Raw genomic sequence first — 12,047 nt, forward strand, 5'->3', positions numbered from 1 at the left:
TACCAGTTATTATTTGCAAGGTTCAGTCATTAGTCAGGCAGGCAAAGTTACTGATCTGGGGGTCTTAATAAGTCAGGATTTAAAGTTTAGCCAACAGTGCAGCATTGCTAGCAACAAGGCCAATAAGATGCTTGGGTTTAACAATAGATCTGTTTCAAACAAATCTAAAGAAGTTCTTCTGCCCTTATATAGAAGTTTGGTGAGACCTCAATTGGAGTATGCTGTTCAGTTTTGGTCTCCTTATCTTAAGAAAGACATTAATGTATTGGAAAGGGTTCAAAGGCGAGCTACAAGGCTAATAAATGGACTTTCTCACTTAGACTATGATTCCAGGGTTAGAAGGCTAAAAATGTACAGACTTAAGCTAAGAAGAGACCAAGGGGACATGATTCAGTTGTTTAAATTTATTAAAATGAAAGATGTTACGGGGCTGAAGTTTAGCACTGAAAACAGGACAAGGGGTCATTGTTTTAAGGTATTTAAATCTCAGGCTAACATGGATGTTAGGAAAAAATTATTATTTTAGCAGGGTAGTGGAATCTTGGAACAGTTTACCGGAAGAGGTGGTAATGAGCAAGGGAGTAGATAGCTTTAAGAGGGCCATTGATCTTCACTGAGGATTGTAAATTGACTAGGACCAGTCTAGCTGGGCCCAGAGCCTGTTGCTGGTCGTCACTTTTGTACTTGTATTTGTATAAATTGACTAGGACCAGCCTAGCTGGGCCCAGAGCCAGGCCTGGCTCCAGGGATAGGCAACCTAGGTGACCGCCTAGGACAGCAGATTTTAAGGGCGACAAATTTCAAAATTTAAACTTTTTTTTAAAGTATGAACATCTGTTTCAGTGCAGTAAGATTCACTGCTTTAATGCTAAAAAAAATAATTTGGAGTGTGGTACCACTGCTTAGATATGCAAAATATAGTTCAGAATGTAACTAGAAATTCAATTTAATTTTAGATTCGGCAAATTGCTTGATTTAAGTCTTTCGAAAATATTAATATCTGTTTCAATCAACTACTTTAATTTTTAAAAAAAATTAAAGTGTGTACCAGTGCTTGGATATGCAAAACCCAGTTTGGAATTTAACAAGAAACTTGCTTTAATTTTAAGTACCGTGCTATCATTTTTATTTCATTAATATATTATTATTTTATATTATTATTATTCAATAGGGGGGCGGCACTTGTCAATATCGCTTAGGGCGGCGGAACTACTAGAGCCGGCCCTGCCCAGAGCCTGTTGCTGGTCGTCACTTTTTGTATTTATATATATTGTAATTATTTCAATGAAAGTTAATAATTTTAATAAGCATCTATAAAGTTGGATCATTCAATTTTGTAACATCTACCACGTTGAAGTTACGGACAGCAATCTGAAATTCCCCAATGTCTCATGGTTTTCTCTTGGTCGTTTAGGGTCCTAAGTTATAAGTTATTGTTATAATTTAGAAAACTCTTTGGAGCATGTTTAAATTACATCCCAGTTTTTACTTAAAAAACAATTTTGCTTTTAAATTGTTTAATTTCAGTGTGACGTTTCTGACGGGTGCAGCACATGCAGTCACATTTTTCTCTTTTTAATAAGTGCCACGATGGGTACGACTCTTACTTCCTAAAATACGGCGGTGGTTCTTTAAAAACATCTTGCACAGAACTGGTGTCATGATTTTCTGTCACCTGGGCAACTGCTAGATTTTTTTATAAAATTTTTTCAACCCAGACTTTCTATATAATTTCCTGTTTCCTCTGTGTATTTATTTCCCTTGCAAAGGCATCAAACCCTTCTAAACGTCTAGTCATAAAAAAAAGGCTTTCATCCATAACTTCTTTCTGCATTGAAAAATGGATTTCTTGAAACTGAATGAGTTTTTGTCTTGAAACATGTCTCAGCAACTTTTTGAAAACTAGTGCTTTTAGTGTTGTAAACTTTACTTTTACTTCTTAGTGCAAATCTATTAATTTATTTTTATTTATTTCTGTAGTGTATTCTCTGTTTATCAATGCTGATAAATGTTTTTTTTTTCTTTTGTAGATTGGGCCACTGTTGTTGGTTACCTTCTAATCAGTCGTCCATTTATTGGGACTCAAAAGAATTCATTGTCACATAGCGAAAGATTAGAGGTAAATATCATTTTTAATATGTTTTTAGGGTATGATATTCTTTCTTTCAGTAAATGGAAAAAAGTTTTATAACTTTTTTCCATTTTAATACATTTACTGAAAGCATTTGATGTCATTACTTTTATATAAATGAATTTTTTAGCTCTACTATACTATACTATTTGTCTAGACGGCAAGTTTTGAAAGAAATGCTAGTGTTGGCACTAGTAGTAAATTTTTGTTGAATTTTTATGAAGAAATATTCATTTAATTTAGAATCCAAGCAGTGTAAATGACAAAATTGAAATGGAGATAACTGATGCAAATGATATAAACAACACTTTGCAAATCACTCTCTAGTGTTCTCTGTCTATCACCTCCTGTGGTTTTACCGGTTGAATGGAGTCCTGAAGACTGTGTATGCTCTAATTTTTTGGTCCTTACAGGAATTAAGAAACCTATGATCCCGAGCTCCCAGAGGATTGATTTGGAATGGAAATTTGGAGAACTTTGTGACCACGACAGATTTATAATGTACTAGTCACCATTAGTATACACAGAGGGTATTTGACCCGTTGATATTAATGCTCTTTCAACAAAAACTGATTCAGTTTGTGTCGGATCTTTGCCAAATTTGGCACTGAAATTCTTTGATGATTTCAATAAGGAGGTTAGGTTCCCCCCCCTCCTATACAAATTCAGCTCACTTCGGGTCTTTCTCAAATTTGGCATTAAGTGCCTTTGATGTTCAGGAATTCACATAGGGAGGTCTTTGACCCCTGTGGGGGGGGCTTAAACCCCCCACACATTTTGATGAGAAATTTTGCACTATTTTTATTTATTTTATATATGCGCATGGTTGAACATGTATCACTTGGCACAACCTTTATTTGTGAGTTAGACTAGGTAAGGCATCTAGTGAAATTATATAAAACCCTGGTTGTGGAGTCGGACTGATTTTGGGGTAAAGGAGTCAGTGTCGTTAGAAAACATGCCAACTCTGACTCCAGGCTTTTGCTTTTTAACTTAACAAATAACAACTGTCAGCGAACGGTTTTGTTGCCTAACATTTTCAAGTAATCAAGTAGAAATATAGTGTTTTGTTCAATCTCAGTTATAAAATAGTTAAAGGAAAGTAGCAATTTAGTAAGTCGAGGCCCGTAGCTCTGGTGGAAACTTTTGAGAGTGTTCGGCAAATTCAAATAAGTTCTGGCGTGAAAGCACGAATCTAAAAGATCCGATGAAATAATCTAGTGTTTATTTTATTTTTTTCATTAAGACCATTTCTATATGCTTAATTCTCCCTAAAAAGTGTGGAACAAAATAAGTGTAAGTGATTTCTTGGTTACAACACTCAATAATTGCAGTTTATGTTAAAAACTTCATATTAATGTTAATTCTAAAGCAGACTATAAAATTTAAATCAAAAATTTAGCAGAGAAGAAATATAGGTATAGTAAAAGCTATTTGTACAAATTTGTATACCGCCGCATTTTGTTTAAAATTTGCTCCTGACGTATATGTGCCTTACTTTCGTTGAAATTTTATTAGTGAAATCTTATATCTTTAAACGAGCAATTCTTGTGGGTATATATATATATTTCTTATCTCGGAAATGGCTCTAACGATTTGGATGAAATTTTGGATTTAATTGTAGTTTCTAAGTTCATCTACATCAGTGCTTTTTCTGTAAAAACGCGATTTTTTTACAAAAAAGCTTTTTAATATAAAGTCAAATTGAGTTAAGCCTTGAAGTAAACTGTGAGTTGATGCATCAGGCAGAGGATTTGCAGCCATAACAATGAAAATTTGTCTCTTCTCATTTTAAAATTTTATACTTGCTTAGGGTTGCCAGGCTTGGCTGATATTGGCCACTTTGGCTAATTTCAAACACACTTGGCTAAAAACAAATTCAAAAGCATTATGTAAGTCGATGTAAGGCTTTTTTTCTTTTTTAAGTGAAACTATTGCTTGACCATCCTATTTTATTTTATTTATTTATTTTCTTTTTACACTTCAAATAGTTTAACATGTTTTTTAAATCCCGCATCTAAATTTTATTTCGAAGAAATGTATGTCTTGAGATTGTTTATGTTTTGTTAAGACAGTTGTTATCATTTGTTGGAATGGTTTGTGGATCATCAGTTTTGATGGATATCATGCTGTATGTAGCATTTTCTGGCGTAAAAACTAAAAGTACTTATTCAAAAAGAAAATCTCGATTGGGATAAAATCGTGAAACGCATCATAGTATGAAAGGAAGTATTCGGTTAAAAAACGATTTCACCATAGCAAAACTAAGGTCAAAATATTTTAATTACTGACAAGAAAATTGTATAGTGGAAAAAAACGTAACATATAGTTAAAAGCAAAATGTTGATTTAATTACATTCAGAATCTTCTTTGTTTGGTACTTTAGTGTTATAAGAAGGTCGAGTACATAATGTTTCATTAACGTGAAGCTTTTCAGGTATATTTGGAAAAGTATTGAACCTTAAAAAAACACAATTTGACAAAAAATAATTCTTTTAAAGTCGAGCGAGGCTCGGTCGTCCAGGTACTATAATTTAAAATATGTTTGGGAAAATTTTCAGAATTAAAGTATTTATATTTTTCACAAACTCTGAAATTAACTTTGGGTGTCACCTACCAAATAGTTGTCACCCGGAGCAAACCACCTCCTCTCAAGAACTTAAACTTAGAAAAAAAGCTTTTTTTCTTTCAAGTTGCAACTTTGAAAAATTGAAAGCACACGATTTTATCAATATGTATTTGTTAAACATTAAAAAGGGGAAATTACAAGTAATATTTTTAAAGTATTGAAAAAAATGGTATTTTTAAGTCATCTCACTTTTAAACTCGTAACTATTGGAAATTTTGATTTTTAAATTGAATATCTAACGTTGTATGCATCTTGGTTTTACAATAAAATATAAAATGCGAGATTTTCATGAAAAGGAATTAATATTTCAATATCTGTTTGGTTTTCCTCCTTCCTGGAGGGGGAGAGGGAATTTAAAAAATACAATAAAATAAAAATTTTAAAAATCTGGAGTCGGAGTCGGGCGTTTCAAAATTCAGGAGTTGGGTTCTGAGTCGGCCTTTTTCCTTCCGACTCTGCACAGCCTTGTATAAAACATCATTATTTCTTCAGAAGGTTGTCTTTTTGATTTTAGAAAGCCATTTTTAGAGGCTTTAGTTGGGTCTTTAAAGATAAAATCAGTTTATTTCATCTCTTGTAACAGATTTAAACTCTACCTAGGGTGCGGAATACCGTTAAATTTGGCTCTGCATGAGTCCAGTCAGAACCTCGCTGATCTGGTAAGGTTAGTCCCATTTTGAAAAAAACATCAGGTGTTAGTGGATAGATAGTTGCTGCTATCTAGCGTGATTTAGGGGGAAAACATAGTATTTAAGTTGGTGGTTCAAACTTTGCTAACATTTTCACTCAGAATCTGCACTTACTCTCCTTTGCATCCCACCATATGAAGATTTTTCCTTTATTTCATTACGCTTATAATTGAGATAAATATTGTATAAATAAATAAATAAATAACCTTGTGAAAAAGTTAAAGTTTATGACATAAAAAAAGCAAATTTGCGAAATGTTGCAGACGTGTTGCAGAGTACAAATAGCCCCTTTTCCAATTCAACTATAAAAAGGGTTTTGTGTGTAATTGAATTATAATAGTATTGTAATTACATTTTTACTTTTTCATTGAAAGGCTAAAAAATATTTGAAGGTTTAATTGAACTGTCAGTGCAATGGTAGTTTAGATAGAATTAGCAAAAACTTAGAAACACTTTAGTGGATTTCACTATATCATACGAAAGTTTGTATACAAGGTGAGATTTTATGCTGGTTATAAATTTGTGATAAAAGCCAGGATTTGCTTTCTGAAATTTTAAAGCTGATGCTGCTTAAAATATGACGGTAAGTATTTAACAAAATTTGATAGTTTTATTTTATACTGTACATTATTCAAGATAAACTTATGTATTTCATGTGTTTCTGGTGTAAACTATTTCAGTTAAAGGGACTGTTTCAATTTCTTTCTTTTTGGGGGGGGGGGGGATTACCTTCCTTTCTGTAGTGTCATTGTAAAAAGGTTCTCCTTTGAAAATTCAATCCACAGTTGAGACAGTGAGAAGCAAAGAGATGTAAATGGCAAAATTAAAAATTTGGAGATAACCAGCACACACTGTCTTAGGCCAAGAGCAGGGGTATTTGTAATCTGAAATTTCCGAAATTTTTTGTGTTGTTGTTGTTTTCCAAAAGCTTAGTCTGGCAACATTCTAAAATCGAAAAATTTATTTAAAAAAAAAAACTTTCAAAATGTTTTTTTTTAAATGATTTTTGTATTCATATATTTGAAGAATTTTTATGGAGGAGGGGGGGGGCAGTTTCCAAAAACTTCACACTGTCTTCAGAAAATTTTACTTGATTCCACTTGCACCCTACTAGTAGCCCTGGACGGTGCTATTATACAGCTGATTTAGAGAAAGAAAGCGTACCTAAGACCTTATCTTTAAACGCGTTTTGCTTAATACTTGAAAATGTCCACTTACATCCCTTTGCTTCTCACTGCTTTATTTAATGTTAGTTACATCAAAAAGTCAACACTGATAATAACATGAAGCACTATATTTAAAAATAAAAAATCTTATTTTCGCTACTCTCTCTTTAATTAAATATAAAGTAATTATATAAGCTCTTATTCTGTTATTATTGTTGTTTTGTGTGTTCATTTAGTTAAATTAAACTGTATTAATTGATCCTCCTTTCTTTCTCACTTCAGTCTTATTACAAAAGTGGTCGCATGTTGGTCAAGTTGGCTGAAGCAATAGGCAGATTAGTTTTAGCTGGAAGAGAATTGACAAAATTGGCTGGCTTCACAGCACGAATTACTCAACTCATAAAAGTTCTTAAGGATCTAAGTGAAGGATCATACGTGCGCACTATGGTTGGGGAAGGATCTAAAAGCTCTTGTAAGTCTGAGCCACTAGCTCTCACACTAAGTGGCAACTCTCAAAGTGCTCCTTAGTGTGTAACCGCTAATATTTCTTATGGTTTTTTTGCAATGTTGATAATTATGATTTTTATGCAATTTAAACATATGCAAGTAATACTATTTATTTGTTCAGTAATTAAATATTAATTAGTTTACCAACATTTTTCAACATGTGCTAGTTTTTTTTTTACAGTGTCTGTTATGTATAGAATCTACTCTCTCCATTCTGCTTTCTTGAAATCTGCAAACTACTAAATCTGTATTATGTAAAGTGAGAGATAGAAAAATTAGATAGTAGAGTAGAAGTTTGTGCCAACACTATCAGTCTTCAATGTCAAGTTTATGGAATTACTTTTCCATTAGCGTATTTAGTTTAAGGTTTAATTTTAACAAATACAGTGAAACCTGTGTAATTTGACCACTTGTGGTGTACTACTTTAACGGTCAACTTAAACAAGTGGTCAACTTATAGAGGTTGATTTATATGATATAGATTTAATTCTGTGCCTGAAAATAGCAATCAAGTTAGAGAGGTGATCAACTTACAAGGGTGGTCAATTTTACAGGTTTTACTGTATTATAATCACTACCCTTTGTATTACCCTCTGCAATAGGACTTTATACACAGTACTGTCCTTGTACACAGTACTGCCGATAGACCTGCATTTCTTGAATGTGCCCCTTAGCTCCCAGAAGCACGGAGCCCTGTTGGTCGCACAAGTTGCCCATGCCTACTGCGACCACTGTTAATGATGTGAACAAATAGTAATTAAAGTTAGTCTGGAATTTTTTTATATAGTATATCGCAGTCTCAGCAAAACAAAAAGAAAGAAGGGGGACAATAGTTGATAACGTCTCCAAATAATACGAAAAGTCAAGTTCTTGACTCATTTGTAAAGATGTATTAAGTAGTTTAGCCACCATAATGATAAAGAGAAGTCAAAATGGTTGTTTAAGAGAAAAATGTTAACGTAAAAGTCTATCATTATAAGCAAGAAATCATGATTCTTTTCAATTTGAGTACTATTGATGTGCTTGAAGTAGGGTTTACACTCTACATATATCTGTACTATTTTGCTTCTTTTCAAATGTTAAGATAACACATTGAAAGCAAAAAGAAAATAATCATAATGATGATGGAATATTATCAAAATATTTCTTATCTTATTGTGTAAAACTGTTCTATGCTGTGCTTGTTTCCATGGAGTCTTATGTACAATTTTTATTCTCAGTATCAGGTGATGATAGTTCTAAGAAAATGCTTCTTATTCCTGGATCTGGCACAATCATAAATGTAGATAATTTAATAAAGTAAGAAGTAATTTGCTTTTCATCATTCTTGCATCACAGTGTTAAAATATCATAATGTTAAATTCTGTTAATATTTTAGATTTGATCGAGTACCTTTAGTTACTCCTAATGGAGATATTTTAATCGAAGAACTGTCATTTGAAGTAAGTTCCATTTACATATAATTTGTTCCAATTATTTATTTGTTATCATTGTGGACAATTGGTTTTGGTTTTTAGTATGAAAGTGAAATATAGACTATGCAACTGTCAACTGTTTTAAGACCCCCCGAAAAAAAAAACAGTATGGAGAAGTAACATCATGATTTTTTTTTTTTTTTTTTGAAGTTCAGTAAAACCTCGATTGTCTGAGTTAATCGGGACCACTAATGCCCCAGATTTCAGAAACAATAGAAACTGTGTATATATGTATAAAATTTTGTCAATCGGGGTCATAAATTGTAAAAATGTATTAGTTAAAAATACAATAGAATATTTTTTTAAAGAAGAACATTTAAAAAGTAATGTTTTAGAGTTAAAAAACTAAAATGGAAAATGGCTTGTAGTAAGTTTTAATAAGACAATTGAATTTTTTTAAAAAATACAAGATAATATTTAAAATATGCAATGAAAGAAAAAAACATAAATTTTCAGAAAGTATTTTTATTTTCAAATAAAATTTATCATTTTATTAAATTTATACGATTAAAAAAAGACTTCGTATCAGCTCAGTTGATAGAAACCTTGGTTAATCGAAGTTTATCTGTACAGTTATGTCATGGTTAAACAATCTTTTCCGTAGTGTTATTAAAGCTAATCTGAGAAATATATATATTTAAATATTTTATGGTGAAAAAAATGCATTCTTGGGCATTTCTATCACTATTCAGTTGAAGACTCTTATAATGCACACCTTGGAACCTGAGGTTTTGCTGTATAGATCATTTCAAATTTAGAAAGTATGATTCAAAATAGTATATCAGTATGTTTGCACATTTGAATGAGTTTTTACTACAATGAGGGTTACAACTCAAATTATGCAATTTAACATTATCATTCACAAATAAGTATGTCTTGTAGTCAAAAGAAAGTGCATTATCATGCACTTCTACTAGCTTCATGGTTTGCAGCACAGCTGCATTTTCAAGAACAATCTGGTGATAGGTTTACTGTTGACGTTTAAAAGCTTGGAATTAAAATGGGAAGATGAAAAAAATTCAAATTTTAAAATGCCAAACAATTGTTACGTTTCTTGCGAAGCAAAATAAAATATTTTTTTACTGAAAAAGTTATTGCTTTTTTCGGAAAAGTTGTTGGTTTTATAGAGAATTGCATTTTATAGGTTTTTGTTATTAATGTATCTACTGTCTTTTGATGCTGTATATATTAGATCGTAATATTTTTCTGAATTGAATAATGTTATTAAAACGAATGATTCATTAGAGCAACTTGGTTTAGGTTTCCCCATTTTCTTTTATTTTATTTATTTATTTTTTTGTGAAGGTAATTGAAAATATAATCAAGATAAGATATGAAGATAATCTAATTCATAGATTATTGACATTGTTTTTTTTTTCCAGCATAATTTTCAATATCAATAAATTTCTTCATACAAATGTAATGGAAACAGCAAGTGTGTAGAGTGCCAAAAAAGAAAAAAAAAAGTTCTGTTTTCTTTTAAAGAAATGTCTAATTTAATGCTTTAAATATTTCCTTAGGTCAAGTCTGGTATGAATGTTCTTGTGTATGGTCCCAACGGTTGTGGGAAAAGCTCCTTATTCCGAGCTCTTGGTGAAGTAAGATTCAACTTTTTTGTTTCTATATTGCATGTACTTTTGTCTTTGTTCAAAAGTCAGTGATTATATTATCGCATGTCTAGGCTTTCAAAAGGTTTTAAAATATCATGGAGTGCCTCTAGTTTGTTTCATATATTAATCGAAGATTTCAAACTGACTGTAATCTGACCGTAGTAAGGTGTTTAGTATGTGTTAAAAGTCTTTCATAAACAAAATTTCATTTTTCCCTTCTTTAATGTATTTCAGGACCCGTGCTAGGGATTTCAAATTGCTAGCCAGTAAATTAACCAAAATTTACAAATATTAGCCACACTTCAAAAGTCTTAGCCAAAGACTATTATTTTAACAAATCAGAGAACAAAGAATATTTTTTGAAAATATAGAATATAAACACTTTTATGTACAGTTGAACTCTCTTAATACGATCACTTTTAATATGAAATCTCGGCTAAAACGAACATTTTGTTTGTTTAAGTTTGATTTGCTATCTTTTTACATTAGAAATTTCACTTATAATATGTCATTAAACTGAAAATATTAGCTAAAACGAACAAACATTTCTGACCTCTTTACTTAAAATGTTATTGGTTGAATATTGTAGTTTTCTTTTTTAGAAATCATTCATCATTTTGTTCGGTAGTAGAAGTCTCATTGTGTTTCAAGAAGAAAATACTAAATATTTTAAATAGAAAATAAAGCCGTACTTTTGTTTAACTGTGGACATTTCAATTTACTCGGAGATAAAACTGTTCATCTCCTATTGTAGATTACTACCTATTCCGCGATTGTCGATTATCATCTTCCTTTTTCAATATTTCCCAAAAACAATCATAAACAATCATTTATACGAAATTAGTGATTTTTTCTGAATTTAGTAATAGTTAGATTACAATGTGTGTATTAGTAGTAATATTTTTTTTAATATATATAAGCATTCCTTTGTTTTTCACAGTATCACTCGTTTAGGGTCGTTATGAATAACGGCTAATACGAATGAATTTGCAGAGAGTTCAGAAAATAAATAAGTAAATAAGAGTTAATATTAATGAAGAGGGAGAAATTAATTAATAAAAACCTGTCATAATTTTCTAGTAGTAATAAATTGCACGTGGGTGCCAGTTTTTTCGAAAGAAAGGATTTTGCACCGCAAGTTGGCAAAACCCCTATAATTTATCGCTTGAAAATTCATCATGTACTGAAAGGTTACAGCAAAAGAAGCAAAATCTTAATGTTCTTGTTTCTGAATAGAAGCAAAAATCGCAATCACAGCCGCAAATTCGTTACGAAGATCGTAATTTCGAAAACTGAGCTTTACAAAGTCCAGTGGATTAACCCTAAACTTTAAGAGGATAACGTTAGTTTTTGACCACTTTTATAATTCTTCATTCCCCTAAAATATTACAATTCTCCCCCCCCCCCCCTTGTCTTACCAGTAAAACAGTCAAGTTACCAGATACAATACAGCCTTGTCAAAATAAAGCCTTTCCCTGCATGTCAAACGTTACCAAAACATATTATCAAATTATTATGCCGTGGCCCGAGTTTCATTGTTGGTGACATCAGTAGCGTTATTCGATCATTCCCTATTATAAATATAAGGATTCCATTCAAACTTTTTTTTTTTACTTTCAAAAAAATAAAACGAAAAATGGCAGGAAAATTTCCAATCACCCTAAAAATATGTGAGCTATGCTTTCCCTATTCTTGCACATGTTTCTCTGTTCCTGAGAAAATAATGATAAAATGAAGGATCACTTGAAAAAAGAACACCTGCCAAAGCACTCTAATTAATGTTAAAGATTCGTTCTTATGATTCATCCTCTCAACTCATCTTCGTTTTTTCATTACTTAT

At 31.5% G+C, this 12,047-nt stretch overlaps 1 protein-coding gene across 1 annotated transcript in view; it reads left to right on the forward strand.

Moving 5' to 3' along the window:
• LOC129229203 (ATP-binding cassette sub-family D member 3-like) overlaps nt 1-12,047 on the forward strand; it is a 67,422-nt gene that overhangs the window by 39,481 nt on the left and 15,894 nt on the right. Inside the window, exons 15-19 of the mRNA XM_054863464.1 lie at nt 2,031-2,119; nt 6,898-7,087; nt 8,343-8,421; nt 8,501-8,564; nt 10,118-10,195. Of these exons, the coding sequence (XP_054719439.1) occupies nt 2,031-2,119; nt 6,898-7,087; nt 8,343-8,421; nt 8,501-8,564; nt 10,118-10,195 (500 nt within the window). The remainder of the gene's footprint in view (nt 1-2,030; nt 2,120-6,897; nt 7,088-8,342; nt 8,422-8,500; nt 8,565-10,117; nt 10,196-12,047) is intronic.

The sequence above is a fragment of the Uloborus diversus genome, chromosome 9, assembly GCF_026930045.1.
Source record: "Uloborus diversus isolate 005 chromosome 9, Udiv.v.3.1, whole genome shotgun sequence".
In the NCBI taxonomy this organism is placed as follows: Eukaryota; Metazoa; Arthropoda; class Arachnida; order Araneae; family Uloboridae; genus Uloborus; species Uloborus diversus.